Here is a 19,259-nt window from a genome sequence, read left to right on the forward strand (position 1 = left end):
CAAAGTGCTGGAATTACAGGCATGAGCCACCACTGCCGGCCTAGACTGAAACTTAATGAAGCTTTGGAGCAAAAGAATAAACTTAACACAGGTTATTACTCTTTACAAATCTTTAGTGTTTGCCTTTGCATCTTTTTATTACTATGCTAAATATGTCATTATCTTCTCCATGCGTGGTTTTGCTTTTTAAAATTTTACATGTGTATTAATTTTGTAGATTCTATTTCCTTGTTGTTATTCACACACTTTTGATACTAACATATCCTAAAACATTGTAGGGAGTACTTTTTTTTTGAAAAGGGACTTGTCTTAAGCTCCTGAGCTCAAATGATTGCCCTGCCTCAGTCTCCCAAGTAGCTGGGATTTCCAGAAACTTTTTCTTTTTTTTTTGAGACAGGGTCTTGCTCTGTCGACCCCTGAGTCGATCCTAGGTGCACTCTCTTTTTCTCATTTCATCTCTAATCCAACAGGAATCCTGTTAGCCCACCTTCAGTGTTTACCGGTGTATTAGTTTGCTAGAGCTGTGCTCTGGTTTGGATATGGTTTATTTGGCTTCACCGGGCCTCGTGTTGAAATTTGATCTCTGTGGCCAGGCACAGTGGCTCCTGCCTGTAATCCCAGCACTTTGGGAGGCTGAGGCAGGTGGATCTCTTGAACTCAGGAGTTTGAGGCCAGCCTGGCCCACATGGCAAAATCCTGTTCCTACTAAAAATATAAAAATTAACTGGGTGTGGTGGTGCACACCTGTAGTCCCAGCTACTTGGACGGCTGAGGCAGGAGGATCACTTGAACCCAGGAGGTTGAGGCTGCAGTGAGCAGAGGTGGTGCCACTGCACTCCAGCCTGGGTGACAAGAGAGACCCTGTCTCAAAAAAAAAAAAAAAAAGAAAAGAAAAGAAAAGAAAAAAGAGAAAATAAATTTGATCCCCAATGTTGGAGGTGGGGCCTGCTGGGAGGTGTTCGGGAACACCAGTCATATTAATTAGAGCTCACCACCCTAATGAGCACATTTTAACTTGGTTACTTCTGCAAAGACCCTATTTCCAAATAAGACCACATTAGTAGGTACCAGGGTTTAGGACTCCAACATGTCTTTTTGGGGGACACAATTCAACCCATAACTTCCAGAACACCACTCCCCCTCATCCCCTGCAACATCCCAGTTTAAGCCTCCACCCATCCCCCCTGGGATCAGTGGAGTCACTTCCTTACTGGTTTTCCACTCTCACATTTGCCCTCTCAGCATGGGTCCAGAACCCTGCAGTGACTCCCAACTCATTCAGACTAAAAGCTGAGGTCCTTGTATGGCCCATGGGTCCCTCCTGACTGCCCCCTTCTCATCTCCTACCTCTCTCCCTCCTCCAGCCACCCTGGCCTGTTTGCTGATCCTCCAGCCCCCCAAGCAGAGTCCCACCTCTTGGCCTTCACACTTGCTGTTTCTTTAGCCCAAGATACTATCTCCCAGATACCCTCATGGCTCGTATGTTAGTCAGCACTGTTCCTAACCACCCACTTTCTCAGAGAGGCCTTTCCTGACCACCTCTATTACATCCCACCTGCTACCCACTCCCCCACTGACCCTACTCCTATTCAATGTTTTGTGTTTCTCCAGAATTTTCTTTATTTCCTAATAGTCTATGCTATTTACTTATTTTATTTCTTGTCTGTTCCCCAGTTCCACCATCATTATCCAAATGTAAGCTCCTCGGGCTGGAATTTTGGATTGTTTTGTAACTCGTTCTATCCTTAGCACCTAAAACAGGACCTGGCCCATAGTAGGTACTCAGCAAATATTTGTGGAACTAATGAAAAATCAGCCAGTGTATTTTCTCATACATTATTAAACCATTTACCCTTATTCAATGTTCATCTTATTTTCTAGGGTTTTTTTGTTGTTGTTGTACACAACGCTGTTAATAGCTTATTGTATATAATTTCACCCTTTTCCCAGCTGTTTCTTTGGGTTTCACATCCAGGGTGAACATTGTCAAATTGCCTTCTGAAAGGATCTTTCTCAATTTATAATGCCCCCACCATTAGTAACGCTGCTGCCTTTCTACCACTGGCTTTTCTCTCATCTTATTTTTGCCAGTTTACTAGCTATAAGTGCACCTTGTGATGATTTTGATTTGCAGTTCTTTAACTTTGAAATGCAATAGTTCACTTGTTCTTTAGTTTATCTTCCTGTATGAATTGCCTGATATAGACTCCTGATTTTTTTTTTTTTTTTTTGGGGGGGGCGAGAGCTTGGGGTCATATATGTTTATTCTACTCTTTTTGGGGGGCAATAATATTAATCCTAATTAATATCTGTTATCAGTATGCCCTCATCCTACCTTTCCCTTTTCCTCTGTTTGCATTTCTAATTCTGAATGTGTTTTATTCTCTCCAGCTGTGGACTACTGTGCTTCAGAAAACCACGGATGTGAACATGAATGTGTAAATGCTGATGGCTCCTACCTTTGCCAGTGCCATGAAGGATTTGCCCTTAACCCAGATAAAAAAACGTGCACAAGTAAGTTACACACATATGCACACACAGAGAAATGTTGATGTTATTGCTGTAGTAACTGTGGCCATGGAAATCTCTCAAGTATAGATTAGCATATAATTATGTCATGGGGGTCTAATACCTTTTGCCCCATTCCTCTTCTGTCAGGACTTTCATGACTTGGCTTAAGACCATAGACCACTGTATCTTAACATCACTATTCAGGGAATATGATGAAGGTACCATGACTGTTCCTTCAGCATCTGCTGAGCGTGCTGACAATCAGACGAACTTACTTCATGCTAACTCAGCCTGACTGTGCCCATCAGCACTAACAGGGCTTGAGATGTTTTCATTGAAGCTTTGTGGCTTGTGGGCTTTAGCTCTGACTCCACACAAGAAAATTGCTGAGCCAAAAAGAATTGTAAGTGGTTTCTTCTGGTGGACGGCAGTTTGCAAAGAACTGCTCATTTTTTGCTTGAGATATTTAGTTCAATTTGATTTTAACTATATACATAAAAATCAGAATTAAGGCCGGGCGCGGTGGCTCAAACCTGTAATCCCAGCACTTTGGGAGGCCGAGACGGGCGGATCACGAGGTCAGGAGATCGAGACCATCCTGGCTGACACGGTGAAACCCCGTCTCTACTAAAAAATACAAAAACTTAGCCGGGCGAGGTGGCGGGCGCCTGTAGTCCCAGCTACTCGGGAGGCTGAGGCAGGAGAATGGCGTAAAACCCAGGAGGTGGAGCTTGCAGTGAGCTGAGATCTGGCCACTGCACTCCAGCCTGGGCGACAGAGCGAGACTCCGTCTCAAAAAAAAAAAAAAGAAAGAAAAAAAAAAATCAGAATTAATTTCACCTCCCAAAATCTGAACATAAAACTCTATAAATTAAAGATGATCATTAGTTTTGCACAAAAGATAATAACTAGTTGCAAAAAGATTCCAAAAGTGTTCTATTAAATATAAAGGTATATCAGGAGACTTAAGGGATTGTGTGTGGATTATTATCCTTCTATAGGGAGAATCACTTGAGAAAAGCTTGTTTTTTAAGTATTAGGGCCAAGCATTTATAAAAAGTGAACTTTAATAACAATCTAGAATAATGTAAGGCACCTCAGAGACATGCATCAGTGAGAAAACAGGATTTTAATTCATAAAAAGTTAATGTACCTACAACCTTTCTAAAATGCTAAAATATATTCATTATGTAAAACAGGATATGTCTACACAAAACCTTTTTCAACATAAACTTACTTCCTACTCTTCAATACCTAGATGTCAGCAGCTTACAAACACCAGAGCTGGAGGTGTGGGTGATGTATGGAACTATAAGGGACACATTAGGTCAAAAGCATACATTTCTGGAGCCCCAGCCATGTGCCAATAGAAATGAATAAGGCAAAGTCCTTAATGGAGAAGATACTGTGGCTGAGTCTTGGAAGTGGAGCTGTCATTCACTAGGCAGAAAAGGGTGAGGTGGGGGTTCCAGGAGAAGGAAAGAAGTCGAAGATGTGAACCAGGCAGAGAACTGTAGTCTCCATGCCCCGTGCATGACTGGAGTATACTGTGGTTTATTTGTTTTGTTTATTGAAAGAGTAAGTAAATGAATGAGTGGGCTTTTGTGTTCCTGGTCTCCCTTCCCTTCTGAATATTCTGAACTATAAAATAGCAGCCTGGGCTGTCGTTGTGGTTGGGGAGTTGTGGTTGTTGGGCTGATGAGTCAGTGTTCCTCATCAAAGAGGAGGTCGTGGGCTGCTAGCAGCCAGCCTTGGTTCCAATCCCAGCTTCTCTGCTTTTTCTCTTGGTGATCTTGGGCAAGTTATTTATGCCTCAGTTTCCTCAGTTACCATAGAAGATGATAATACTGCCTACTACATAGCATTATTGTTTCCTTTTTTTTTGACACTGGGTCTTACTCTATCACCCAGGCTGGAGAGCGGTGATGCAACCTCGGCTCACTGCAACCTCCACCTCCTGGGTTCAAGCGATTCCCCCACCTCAGCCTCCCGAGTGGCTGAGACTATAGGCTCGCACCACCACACCCAGCTAATTTTTTTGGTATTTTTTGATAGCAATGGTGTTTCACCATATTAGCCAGGCTGGTGTCGAATCCCTGACCTCAAGAGATCCACCCACCTCAGCCTCCCAAAGTGCTGGGAATACAGGCATGAGCCATAGCACCCGGCCATAGCATAATCTTGAAGACTAAATGAGGCTGAGCACAGTGGCTCCCGCCTGTAATCCCAGCACTTTGGAAAGAGAAGCAGGAGGATTACTTGAGCCTAGGAGTTTGAGACCAGCCCTGGTAATATGGAGGGACACTATTTCTACAAAAACTTTTTTTTTTTTTTAAATTAGCCAGGCATGGTGACAAGTGTCTGTACTCCCAGCTACTTGGGAGGCTCAGGTGGGAAGACCACTAGTTGAGCCTGGGAGGTTGGGGCTGTAGTGGGTCATGATGGCACCACTGCACTCCAGCCTGGACGACACAGTAAGACTTTGTCTTAAAAAAAAAAAAAAAAAAAAGGCTAAAAAGGGACGATGTGGGCTTCAAAGACTTTATTTCTTTATTTATTATCATTATGTTTTTTAGAAATAGGATCTTGCTCTATCACCCATGCTGGAGTGTAGTGGTGCAATCCTAGCTCACTGCAGCTTCCAACTCCTGGGCTCCAGCAATCCTCCCACCTCAGCCTCCCAAAGTGCTGGAATTATGGTCATCATGAGCCACCACACCTGGCCTCCAAAACTCTAAATTTTTATTTATTGTGCATATACCACATGTCTGGGCTAAGTTTAAAGGTGCATAAACCGTTCAAGATTTCTACTGCAGGCTGGTGAGGGACCCTAGCCATAGCCACACTGAGTAGCTGAGTCATGGTGCCAGGAGTTATGTGACCAACAGCCTACAGTGTGATGCAACCAGGACTACAGCAGGAGTTAGAGGAAGGAGACCAGTTAGACCAGAACAGGTGAGATGCTGCCTTGCAGGGATGAGGGCTGGAGAAAAACACATATCCTAGCCAGTCTCCTACCTGCCTCTCCAGACTGCACCCCCTGGCTGGGGTCACCTGATTTCCACCCCAGCACCAGCCCTAGTTCCCAGAGTGGCACCATCTTCCCCACCCTGTGGCTCAGCATGCCTCCTGTCCCAGATCCCCAGCCCAGGGTGGTGCAGGCAAGGAGAGTGTTGGAGCCCTGGAATCGGACCCTGGAAGTAGATACCGCAGCGTAGGGGGACTGGGAGAGGAGGTTTGGCTAGGAGCCACGGGAGGGGCTGATCCAGCTGTGAGGTCTCACCAGCTAGGCAGCGAGCCCAGCAGTGCAGTTGTCAGAATCAAGACCCAGAAGTGGGCCGCCCCAATACGTGGGCAGGGAAGAGGGCTGGGAGATTGGAGGGTTCCAGCAGGCAGCCTCAGGGCAGTACATCCCTTAGAAGAGCCCTCTTCCCACCATGCTTGGGTGGGCAGGAGCCAGACCCTGGAGGAGGGAGACAAGAGGAAGAGAGGAGACAGAGTACTTGGAAAGCTAAAAGTAGAAAGTAAGGCAAAAGCTCAGTCGTAAGAGTGAAACGCTCAGGAGTGCTCCAGATCTGTGGCGGGGACAAGAACTGAGAAACAGGGACCAGTTAAAATTACAGAAACAGGATAGAGGCAGAAGCTCAGATCCGAGGCAGCCACCCTGTTAGTACGAAGGCCTCCCACCGGCTTCCAGCCAAGTCAGCCTGGCTACTGCTGTGATGTTGAAAGATTTTTTTTTTAATTCTACTTCTTATAAACTTGCAAAAAATAAAATAAACTCAGTTTCTTAAATTTCAGCCTATATTTTTAACCAAAAGTATATTTGAAAGCGAATCAAATTAGTACATATGCAATTATTGTCTAAAAAATGTAGACTAGTCAATGTAATAAACCAAGCATGGTTAATTTATGATTAAGCCAAAATGTACATAATAGGGCTTCATGTTCATGAACTAGTACTATAATTTGAAATATGTAAGTGTTGTTCAAAAAAGCACTACCTTTATGTCAATTTCTTACCCTGGAGCAGCCCATCCAAAGCTAGAGGGGAGAAAGGTGGAAACAGGTACCATCAGTTTGCAAAATGTTAGCAAGACTTTTTTTTTTTTTTTGGTATTATTGTAAAACATACATAATAGAAAATTTATCACTGTACCCATTCAGTGGCATTAAATACATTAACATTGTGAAAAACGCATATCCTAGCCTGTGTCCTTCCTGCCTCTCCAGACCACACCTCTTGGCTGGGGTCACCTGATTTCCACCCAGCTATAACTATCCTCACCATCCATCTCCAGAACTTTTCGTCATCCCAAACTGAAACACTGTACCCATTGAACAATAACTCCCCATTGCCTGCCCTGCCAACCACCATTCTACTTTCTGTCTGTGAATTTCACCACTCTCGGTACTTCATGTAAGTGGGATTGTATGGTATTTGTCCTTTGCTGTCTGACATATTTCACTTAGCATAACGTCCTCAAGGTTTATCTGTGTTGTAGTATATATCAGAATTTCCTTCCTTTTTAAGACTGCATAGTATTCAATTGTATGTATATACCCCATTTTGTTTATTCATCTGTTGATGGACATTTGGGCTACTTCCACCTTTTGCCTATTGTGAATAATGCTACTATAAACATGAGTGTTCCAGTCCTTGCTTTCAGTTCTTGTGGGTTTTTATACCCAGAAGTGGAATTGCTGGTCATCTGGTAGCAAGACTTTTTGAGATCCAAATTGAAACCCTTACTCTAAATTTAGCCAAGCATGAGAAAGAACACTCTCAGATATCCAGGGTTCTGTTCACCAGAAAGATCTATAGAGGACTTCAGTCCGCTGGACGGGGATTCATGTTTTTGGTAGCAAGGAGACTGTGGGCTTTGAGTCTAATGCTCAATCATCTAATGCCTGTAATGATGAATAAAGGCAATTGTGGACACCATCTTTTGCATGTTGCCATTTATTATTTTCGTACTTGGAGGTCATTATGCTTATTGATTTTCAGTCTCCAGTGATAACTTGGTTGACATTTCCATCCTTATTTTTCAAATAAGAATGTTCTGTACAGAGTAAGGCACTGAATGAATATTTTTGTGTTTGCACTAAAAACAAAACACAGAAGGAAATAAACTTTTTAAAGTAGAGATGAGGTCTGCTATGTTGCTCAGGTTGGACTAGACCTCCTGACCTCAAGTGATTCTCCCAGCTTGGCCTCCCAAAGTGCTGAGATGAGCCACCATTCCTGTCTGGAAATGATTTTATACTGAATCTGCAATAGAAGAACTACAAAGTATTGGTTGTCAGGTTTCTTGGCCAGGGCATAATTAACATACTGAGTGCCACTACCTTCCTACAGCCTGTAATATGCCACTTTTGTGACTCCCTATGTGCATAAATCAAACACTTTCAGCTGGAAGAGGCCTTAAAGTTCAACCTAGTTCTTGCCCAACTATCCATCCTACAATACTCTCACTGTGCCATCATCCAACCTGCACTTGAATACCCCCACTGACAGGATATTCACTACACCCCATGGCAGTTCATTCCACTTTGTATAGCTCTGACTCTTAGAAAGTGATTCCCTAGAGGGAGGTGATATCCATTTCCTTGCTCTTAGAAATGAACAAAACAAATTTGGCTACTTGCATTCTTTGTGGCCACTAAGAATGAGTCATATCAGAGTAACTTTATTTCATTTAGTAGACTAGCCAGGCATGGAAAATGTAGTAGCGACCATCTAAACTTTAATAGGCATTTGACCAATTTGTGTGTGGAGAAATTTGTGCTCAAGGAATGATTGGTTGGGTTTGTAACTGGCCAAATGTCTGTAACCACAGGATGCTGATTGTTGAACTGAGATCCTCCTAGAAGGAGGTTTTTAAACAGTTTGCGGGAAGAAGCCTTATGGAGGGCATGGGAGCTGTCTTCCATTCGTAATGTCCCCCATGTTGCTTCTTGGTGTGCAATGTTTATGTATCTAAACCCTCAAAAAACACACTCCAGTAAGAGTAATACCAATAACCTTTATTCATTCCACAAAATATTTGTTGAGTAGCTACTATGTGTCAGATATGATTGTAGACACTGGGCATGCAGTAATAAATTATATAGACCAAAAAAACCCCACCAATATCTGTCCTTATAGAGCCCACATTCTATTGGAGCAGGATAAGAGAATACTACAGGTCTCAACAGCAAAGTAATACTAGCCTTTGATTAAAGATTTGAAGGCAGTGACAGAGGGAGGAAACCTGAGGCAGAGGTAGAAATGAAATTCTATGAAATAAAATGATCTGTGATACTATCACACAGCACCAGTACAAAATGGATATTGTTTTAGTCCATTTGTGTTGCTATAAGGGAACACCTGAGGCTGGGTAATTTATAAAGAAAATAAGGTTTATTTGGCTTCTGATTCTGCTGGCTGGAAGATTGGGCATCTAGTGAAAGCCTAAGGCTGCTTCCACCCACAGCGGAAGGTGATGTGGAGCCGAGTGTGCAGAGGTCACATGGTGAGAGAGGAAGCAAGAGAGAAAGGATGGGGAGGTGCCAGGCTCTTTTTAACAACCAGCCCTCGTGAGAACTAACAGAGCCAACGTACTCATTACTGTGAGGACAGCACCGAGCTATTCATCAGGGATTCCCCACCAGGACCCAAACACCTCCCATTAAGCCCCACCTCCAACACTGGGGATTAAATTTTAACATGAAGTTTATGCGAACAAACATCCGAACTGTAGCAGATATGCACCTGAAGATATATATATTGTTTTCAGCAATGTTCCCTGATTATTTTCTTCTGCAAATCACAGGACACTTCCTACATGGTCCTTTTTTTTTTTTTTTTTTTTTTTTTGAGACGGAGTCTAACTGGTCGCCCAGGCTGGAGTGCAGTGGCCGGATCTCAGCTCACTGCAAGCTCCGCCTCCCGGGTTCACGCCATTCTCCTGCCTCAGTCTCCCAAGTAGCTGGGACTACAGGTGCCTGCCACCACGCCCGGCTAATTTTTTGTATTTTTAGCAGAGACGGGGTTTCACTGTGTTAGCCAGGATGGCCTCAATCTCTGGACCTCATGATCCGTCCGCCTTGGCCTCCAAAGTGCTGGGATTACAGGCGTGAGCCACCGCGCCCGGTGCATTGTTACTTTTTGTATATTATTTGGGCCATTTTCCATGGCAACTAGTTTCACAATTACAAATGTGTACATTTATTTTTAGTACTTTTTCTGATTACAAAAGTAATACAGCCTCGTTGAGGGAAACTGGTTCCTATAGAAATGCAATTCTATGAAATAAAATGATCTGTGTTACTATCACTCAGAGAAAACCATTGTTTTTGTGTTTTGTTTTGTTTTGTGAGATGGGGTTCTCACCATGTTGCCCAGGCTGGTCTTGATCTCCTTAGCTCAAGCAGTCCTTGTGCCTCAGCCTCCCAAGTGTTGAGATTATAGGCGCACACTACTGCACCTAGCTGATAATGATTGTTTATGCCAATTTGGAACATTTCTCTCCAGTCTTTTTTTAATGTATGTATATGGATTTTTTATAGAGTTGAGATCATGCAGTATAACAATAAATCATAAGCATTTTGACATGTCACTTCAACGTTATCAAAAACATTTTAATGACTGTGTAAAATTCTGTTAAAGGCATATGTCAGAATGTATTCAGGATTTTTTGACTGCTCAAATAGTATTGTGATAAACATTCTTATGCTTGAATCTTTTTTTTCTGATCATTTTCTTAGGAACACAACAAAAAAGGAAATTTATTGAGTCAAAGGCTATTAACATTTTTAAGGCTTTTGATACATATTCAAAATTATTTTCCAAAAACATTGTACTGATTTATACTCTACCGTAAGTGTTTAAGGGAGCAATTTTTATTTTTAAATTAAATTGTTTATGATTTCAATAGGTTTTTGGGGAACAGGTGGTGTTCGGTTATATGGACAAGTCCTTTAGTGGTGATTCTGAGATTTTCGGTACACCCATCACCTGAGCAGGATATGTAATACCCAATGTGTAGTCTTTTATTCCTCACCACCCTCCCACCCCAAGTCCATTGTATCATTCTTATGCCTTATGCATCCTAAAGCTTAGCTCCCATTTAAAAGTGAGAAGTGGGATATTTGGTTTTTCATTCCTGAGTTACTTCACTTAGAATAGTGGTCTCCAACTCCTTCTAGGTTGCTGCAAATGCCATTATTTTGTTCCTTTTTATGGCTGAGTAGTATTCCATGGTGTATATAGACACTATATTTTCTTTATCCACTTGTTGATTGATGGGCATTGGCGCTGGTTCCATATTTTTGCAATTGCGAATTGTGTTGCTATAAACATGTGTGTGCAAGTATCTTTTTCACATAATGACTTATTTTCCTCTGGGTAGATACTCAGTAGTGGGATTGCTGGATCAAATGGTAGATCTACTTTTAGTTCTTTGAGGAATCTCCACACTGTTTTCCATAGTAGTTGTACTAGTTTACATTCCCACCAGCAGTGAAAAAGGAATTTGTCTATTTCATCTTAACATATGGACACATGGTAGGGAACAACACACACCGGGGCCTGTAGCAGGAAGCAGGGAGAGGGAAAGCATCCGGAAGAATAGCTAATGGATGCTGGGCTTAATACCTGGGTGATGCGCTGATCTGTGCAGCAAACCACTATGGCACATATTTACCTAACAAACCTGCACATTCTGCACATGTACCCTAGAACTTAAAATAAAAGTTGAAGAAAAAAAAAAGTGTTTCTTAAGGGGGCAACTTTAAAAAATTTTGCTGATTTTCTGGGAGAAAATTGCTTCTTTATGCTTTTTTATCATGTCTTTAATACCTGTTCTTCATAAAATTATCCAATTATATATATCTAATTTATAAATGTATATTTATTGGTGTTATTATTTGATTACTGAATATTTTCCAATATAAGTGATTGTAAGGGAATCCTACAAATTTCATGAAGCAAGGACCGTGCCTCTTTGTTCAGTGCTGATCCTAGTGCCTGCCCCATGGTAAATGCTCAGGAGTGTTTACTGAATGAATGAATGGACAGGGAACTGAACATGTCTTCATATATGAGACATTGAAGAGAGAGGGAATAATAAAGATCTGAGCTAAAATAAAAGGAATAGAAGACATAAAAGCAATAGAGAAAATTGGTAAAAACCAAAATGTGGTTTTTTTAGAAGATTAAAAAAATTGATAAATGTCTAACCAGACTAGTCAAGGAAGAAAAAAGAGAGAAGACACAAATTCCTAATATTAGGAATGAGAAAGTGGACATCAATACATATCCTACAAACTTTGAAGGATAATACAGGCCAAGCATGGTGGATCATGCCTGTAATCTGAACATTTTGGGAGGCCAAAGCAGGAGGATCACTTGAGGCAAGGAGTTCAAGACCAGCCTGGGCAACATAGAGCCCATCTCCACCAAAAAAAAAAAAAAATATATATATACACACACACACACACACACACACACAGAGACACAGACACAGACACACACACACGTATACACACACACACACATATATACGGAAAAATCATTAACAAATTTATGCCAATAACTTTGACAACTTAGATGAAAGGAACAAATTCCTTGAAAGACAGAAACTACTAAAGTTTACCCAAGAATAAATAGAGGCTGGGCATGGTGGCTCATACCTGTAATCCCAGAACTTTGGGAGGCTGAGGTGGGAGGATTGCTTGAGGCCAGGAGTTCTAGATCAGCCTGAGCAACATAGCAAGACCCCATCTCTACAAAAAATAAACTAACTGGGCATGGTAGCAAGTGCCTGTAGTCCCAGCTACTCAAAAGGCTGAGGCAGGAGGGTTGCGTGAGCCCAGGAGGTTGAGGCTTAAGTGAGCCATGATCACACCACTGCACTCCAGCCTGGGCAACAGGGTGAGACCCTGTCCCCTGACAGACTAAAAAAAAAAAAAATATATATATATATATATAGTCTGAATAGATCTGTATCTATTAAAAGAAATGGAATGTGCACTTTAAAACCTTCCCACAGAGAAGACTTCAAACCTAGTTGACTTAACTGGTGAATTCTACCAAACATTTGAAGAAAAACTAATACTAATTCTACACAAATTATTCCAAAAAATTGAAGAGGAAAAACAATTTTCAACTGATTCTATGAGGCTATCATTGCCCTGATGCCCAAACCAGAAAAGAAAGACATAAAAAAAGAAAACTAGACACAAATATTTCTCATGAAATACCTGCAAAAGTTCTTTAAATAGTTTCTAGCAATCAAATTCAACAATATATTAAAAAGTACAATACATCATGACCAAGTGAATTCCAGGAATTCAAAGTTGGCTTAACATTCAAAACTCAATCGATGTAATTCATAATATTAACATACTAAAAAGTCAAAACCGTATGAGCCATCTCAATAGATGCAGAAAAGACATTGGATAAGATCTGACATTCATTTATTCTTCAAATAAACTTTCAGCAAATTAGGAATGAAGGTAACTGCCTCAATCTGATAAAGTACATCAATGAAAAAACCATCAGCTAACATCATACTTAATAGTGAAAGACAGTGCTTTCTTTCAGGAATAAATTTTCTTTTTCTTTCAGGAATAAAATTTCTTTTCACATCAGGAATAAAACAGTGTCCACTCATACCACTTCTATTTAATATTGTACTGGAAGTTCTGGCCGGTGCAATAAGACAGAGAAAGATAAATAAATGATACCTAGATTGTAAAAAAAAAAACCATCGAGGCCGGGCGCGGTGGCTCAAGCCTGTAATCCCAGCACTTTGGGAGGCCGAGGCAGGTGGATCACGAGGTCAGGAGATCGAGACTATCCTGGCTAACATGGTGAAACCCCATCTCTACTAAAAATACAAAAAACTAGCCGGGTGTGGTGGCGGGCGCCTGTAGTCTCAGCTACTTGAGAGGCTGAGGCGGGAGAATGGCGTGAACCCGGGAGGCGGAGCTTGCAGTGAGCCGAGATCAGGCCACTGCACTCCAGCCTGGGAGACACAGCGAGACTCCGTCTCAAAAAAAAAAAAAAAAAAAAAAAAACCATCTTTATTAACAGATAACATGATCACCTATGTAGAAAATCCAGTGGAATCTACAAAAAAGCTACTAGAACTTTTAATAGCAAGTGAATTTATCAAGGTTGCAGGACACAAAATTAATATACAAAAATAAGTTAATTTTATATACTTACAATGGACAATCAAAATATGAAATTTAAAAAATATCTTTCAGGCTGGGCACGGTGGCTTATGCCTGTAATCCCAGCACAATGGGAGACCAAAGCGGGCGGATCACTTGAGGTCAGGAGTTTGAGACAAGCCTGGCCAACGGGTGAAACCTTGTCTCTACTAAAAATACAAAAATTAGCCAGGCATGGTGGCAGGTGCCTGTAATCCCAGCTACTTGGGAAGCTGAGGCAGGGGAATTGCTTGAACCCAGGAGGCAGAGGTTTCAGTGAGCTGAGATTGCGCCACTGCATTCCAGCCTGGGTGACAGAGCAAGACTCTGTCAAACGAACAAACAAACAAACAAAAAAACAAGCCTCTCAATAAAAATGGGCAAAATATTTGAATAGACACTTCACCAAAGAATATATGGAGATGGCAAAGAAGCATTTGAAAATATATTCAACAACATTAGTCATTAGGTAAATACAAAGTGAAGTCATATTGACATAATCATACCCACTAAAATGACTAAAATTACCAAGTGTTCAGGAGATCAAGACCGTCCTGGCTAACACAGTGAAACCCCGTCTCTACTAAAAAAATACAAAAACTTAGCCGGGCGAGGTGGCAGGCGCCTGTAGTCCCAGCTACTCGGGAGGCTGAGGCAGGAGAATGGCGTGAACCCAGGAGGCGGAGCTTGCAGTGAGCTGAGATCCGGCCACTGCACTCCAGCCTGGGTGACAGAGCGAGACTCCGTCTCAAAAAAAAAAAAAAAAAATTACCAAGTGTTGATGAGGATACGGAGCAACTGGAACTCTCATAAATTGCTGGTGGGAATGTTTAAGCAGTTAAGCATACATGTCCCATATGACTCAGCCATTATGCAAGAGGAATGAAAGCGTATGTACACACAAAAACTTGCACATTAATGTTCATGGCTGCTTTATTTGTGATAGCCCCAAACTGGAAACAGGTAAACAGCCCTTCAGCAAGTGAATGGATAAACAAATTGTGTTATAATCACATCGTGAAATACTACTCTGCAATAAAAAGGAACGAACTATTGACACACATATGAATATAGATGAATCTCAAAATAATTATGCTGAATGAAAGAAACCAGACCAAAAAGAATACATACTATATGATTACATTTATTTAAAATTCCACGGGGAGATAAAAAAAGAAGATAAAAATAAAATTCTAGAAAATGCAAACTGATTTATCTGGATAGAAGATAAATGGTTATTTGGGACTGGAGAGAGTGGGGAAGAATGAATTAGAAAGGGGCGGGAGGAAAGTTTTGAGAGTAATGCATGTGCTTATTATTTTGATTGTGGCGATGGTTTCATGGCAGGTTACATATGCAAAATGCATCAGATTGTTTTTCTTGAGTATGTGCAGTTTGGTTTTTGTCCATTATACCTCATAAAAACTAAAAACAAGCAGAAGAGACTGTATTATTCCAAAATTGCTATGCCATAAAACACAAAAAGAGGCTGTGGAAATGTTCTGGCCCATCACTATCCAGTGGGACACTCTGGTGGATGGAATGCTCTGTTTGCATCAGACAGTACAGTAGTCAGGAGCCATATGTGGCCATTGAGCACTTGAGATACAGCCAGTGCAACCCAGCAACTGAATTTTTGTTTCGTTTTTGTTGTTGTTGTTAGAGACAGGCTCTTGCTTTGTTGCCCAGGCTGGAGTGCAGTGGTACAGTCATAGCTCATAGCTCACTGCAATCACCACTCCTGGGCTCATAAGATCCTCTGGCCTCAGCCTCCCTTGTAACTGGGACTATAGGCAGGTGCCATCATGCTCAGCTAACTTAAAAAAATTCTTTTTTTGCCGGATGCAGTGGCTCATGCCTGTAATCCTAGCACTTTGGGAGGCTGAGGCGGGTGGATTGCCTGAGTTCAGGAGTTCGAGAACAGCCTGGGCAACACAGTGAAACCCTGTCTCTACTAAATTACAAAAAATTAGCTGGGCATGGTGGCGTGCGCCTGTAGTCCCAGCTACTCAGGAGGCTGAGGCAGGAGAATTTCTTGAACCCGGGAGGCGGAGGTTGCAGTGAGCTGAGATTGTGGCACTGCACTCCATCCTGGGCAACAGAGCGAGACTCCATCTCAAAAAAAAAAAAAATTCTTTTTTTAGAAATGGGTTCTTGCTGTGTTGCTCAGGCTGGTCTCAAATTTCTGGATTCAAGCAATCCTCCAGCCTCAGCTTCACAAAGCACTGGGTTCACAAGCATGAGCCACCACCCCTGGCTGAATTTTTATTGTTACTTCATTTTAATCAATTTTAATTTAAATAGACATATTAGGCAGCATGGTTCTAGATTAAGGGAGACTAAGCAGATATGACAACAAAATACAGTCTCTGACTCTAGACTAGATCCTGTACTAGAAGGTGAAAAATGCTCTGATGAACATAATTAAGTCAACTGACAAGATTAGAATATGGATGGTAGATTAAATGTAAGTATTGTATCAATGTAAACTTATGAAATTTATAACCATACTGCAGTTATATAAGAGAATATCCCTCCTCTTAGGAAACACAGACTGTTTTTAAGGGAAAGGACCAGAATGTATATAATGTACCCTCACATAGGTCAGAGAGATGACCAAGTAATCACAAGAATGGGGTAAAATGTTAACAAAGGTGAATTTGGGTAAAGAGTATATAAGTGTTTCTTGTACTATTTTTATGTTTGTAACTTTTTGTAAGCTTGAAATTGTTTTAAAAGAGAAAGATTTTTAAAATGCCTTTATATATGACTATGGTATTGCAATTATATTGTTTATAAAGACTCCCAGTGTTTTAAAGCTACATTATGAAGCATTTATGGACAAAACAATACAATGTCTGGGCCAGGTGTGGTGGCTCACTCCTGTAATCTCAGCACTTTGGAAGGCTGAGGCAGGTGGATCACGAAGTCAGGAGTTCTAGACTAGCCTGGCCAAGATGGTGAAACCCCATCTCCACTAAAAATACAAAAATTAGCTGTGTGTGGTGGCAGGCACCTGTAATCCCAGCTACTTGGGAGGCTGAGGCAGTAGGATTGCCTGAACCCAGGTGGCAGAGGTTGCAATGAGCCAAGATTGCACCACTGCTCTCCAGCCTGGGGGTTAGAGTGAGACTCCATCTCAAAAAAAAAAAAAAAAAAAATTAGTCAGGCATGGTGGCACGCACCAGTAATTCCAGCTACTTGGGAAGCTGAAGCAAGAGAATTGCTTGAACCCGGGAGGCGGAGGTTGCAGTGAGCCTAGACTGCACCATTGCATGTCAGCCTGGGCAACAGAGCGAGAGACTGTCTCAAAACAAATAATAATAACAATACAATGTCTGGGGTTTGCTTCAAAGTAATGTGGGATCTTACTATAGAGAGTTAGAACGTAGTTGAAAGCAGAGCAGCCATAGATTGATTCTCCTGAAGCTGGGTGATATGTACATGGATTTATTATACTTCTCAGTCCATTTTTGAAATTGGACATGATTGTATATTTTGCTTAACATTTCCATAAGTTTAAATTGGGAAAAATTGGCATCTTACTCAACATTTTTTCCTTTCAAGAATATTGTATATCTTTCCCTTACTCAGTTTGTTTCCTCTGGTATGGATTGGGAACTCTCATTTATACCAAATTATTTATTAGGAAGATTATTTATGCAGTTCAAATGTTCCTTAAAATAATAAAAACCCTCATCAAAACAAAGACTCCTTTTAAGATTCCATCAGTGGTCATTTATTTCAAGCAATTTTAAACAATGTGTTCAAGTTCCACTATGGGAAAATACTTTGCTCAAATTCTGCAATAAAAGTTTATTTCCGTATTTAAAAATACTTATACAAAAAATACGAAAAAAAGAAATAAAAAATAAAGAACAAAAACAAAAAAATACACAAGTAAAATTTCATTATGACAAATTTCATGAAATACTTTTTTAAAAAAATATTTTGGTTTAAATTAGTGTATCCCTAGAGGTCACATTCTCTGTGAATCTTGAGGTAAAGATCCTGTTTATGTGCAGCCGAGCCCAGTAAAGTAACCAGGAGGTGTTTCGAACTCAGAGTATTTATGCTTTTCACTCCTAGGCCTTATTTTTCCCAGGATATGAGTTTGTGTCTTATTGTTTGGCTCACTGTTTGATGGGTATAAGTGGTTTGGAGTTTGGCTTTGGGAACGTTTAATTGTTTTAATTGCTTAAATTCGGTAAAACACTCAGCTAAACCATTCTCAGCCTACAGTCTGGCAAATACCCCATTTTCATTTTAGTGGCTCCTACATGAATCAAGACAAGGACAGCATGTTCACAAATTTGTTGGTTGCGTAAATGTTTTTTAATATGTCAGGAAGTTTGTCTTTGCCTAGCAGAAGAGTCCAGGTATAATAACAATAATAATAATAGAAGAAGAAGGAGGAAGAGGAGGAGGAGGAGAAGGAAGAGGAGGAGGGGGAGGAGGAGGGAAGGAAGAAAGGAAGGAAGGAAGGAAGGAAGGAAGGAAGGAAGGAAATGAGAAAGGAAGGAAGGAGGGAAAGAAGAGGAGGAGGGAGGGAGGAGGGAAGAGGGAGGAGGGGGAAAGGAAAGAGGGGGGAGAAGGGGGAGGAGGGGAAGGAGGGAAGAGGAGAAGAAGAAGGAGAAGGAAAGAAGGAGAAGAAGTTTCTCTTAGGAGAGGCCATATCTCTAAACATGGAAGTAGCTTTATTGGGAGACCCCTTCATGGTGTGACTCTGTGAGGTGTGGGATTTTACCTGTTTAGGAAAATGAAGACTGGAAATCCCTGGTTTTCATATGCTAGCTGTATTGATTGGTTTGCCATTCTTGTGATTTTTCCTTCTTGCCAGAGATAGACTACTGTGCCTCATCTAATCACGGATGTCAGCATGAGTGTGTTAACACAGATGATTCCTATTCCTGCCGCTGCCTGAAAGGCTTTACCCTGAATCCAGATAAGAAAACCTGCAGAAGTAAGTTACAGTGGGAGCTGAAGAAGGGCTTGTTCTGCTAAATGCTCCTCTAGTTAGTTTTCCTTTCCGTGCAAATCTTAAGCAAGATGTACTTGTATTCAGCATTGTTTCTATTAACATTATTCTGCCCTTTACTTTACTTTTTCACTAGATCCTATTATGTGGATGATTTTTAGATATTGAATAGGTCTGGTCATTAGATTCAATTAGCCAAGTGGGGACCCAAGCTGAAGCTCCCACCTATGTGAAATGCAGGTGCACTCTCCCTCCCCCTTATTCCCGTAGCACTGGGATCTTGGAAAAAGAAAAGAATGGGCCCAGAGATGAGAGGTAGAAGGAGCTGGTTTCTTCTAGTCCTACAAGATAAGACACTTGATGGATGCTAAGAGGGAGGACATTGCAGCTTTATTCCCTTCGATAGGAAAGGAGAAGAAAAATGAGTCTCTAGGACATCCCAGCAGGATTCAAGGGGTACAGGGTGTCAGCGGGATGATATTGAGGATGTGCTGAGTGCCTCAAATGCCTGTCATCTGGCACATCAAGGGGCATGATTGGGGATCTGAGCACAGGCCCCAGAGGGCAC

The 19,259-nt window shown here is 41.4% G+C and overlaps 1 protein-coding gene across 3 annotated transcripts in view; it reads left to right on the forward strand.

Annotated features, from left to right (window-relative positions):
• MATN2 (matrilin 2) overlaps positions 1-19,259 on the forward strand; it is a 170,050-nt gene that overhangs the window by 110,247 nt on the left and 40,544 nt on the right. For 2 of the 3 annotated variants that reach the window (XM_025393743.1, XM_025393744.1), the window contains exons 6-7: positions 2,392-2,514; positions 18,554-18,676. In XM_025393743.1, coding sequence (XP_025249528.1) covers positions 2,392-2,514; positions 18,554-18,676 — 246 coding nt within the window. The remainder of the gene's footprint in view (positions 1-2,391; positions 2,515-18,553; positions 18,677-19,259) is intronic. The other variant, XM_025393745.1, reaches the window with a different exon arrangement.

The sequence above is a fragment of the Theropithecus gelada genome, chromosome 8, assembly GCF_003255815.1.
Source record: "Theropithecus gelada isolate Dixy chromosome 8, Tgel_1.0, whole genome shotgun sequence".
In the NCBI taxonomy this organism is placed as follows: Eukaryota; Metazoa; Chordata; class Mammalia; order Primates; family Cercopithecidae; genus Theropithecus; species Theropithecus gelada.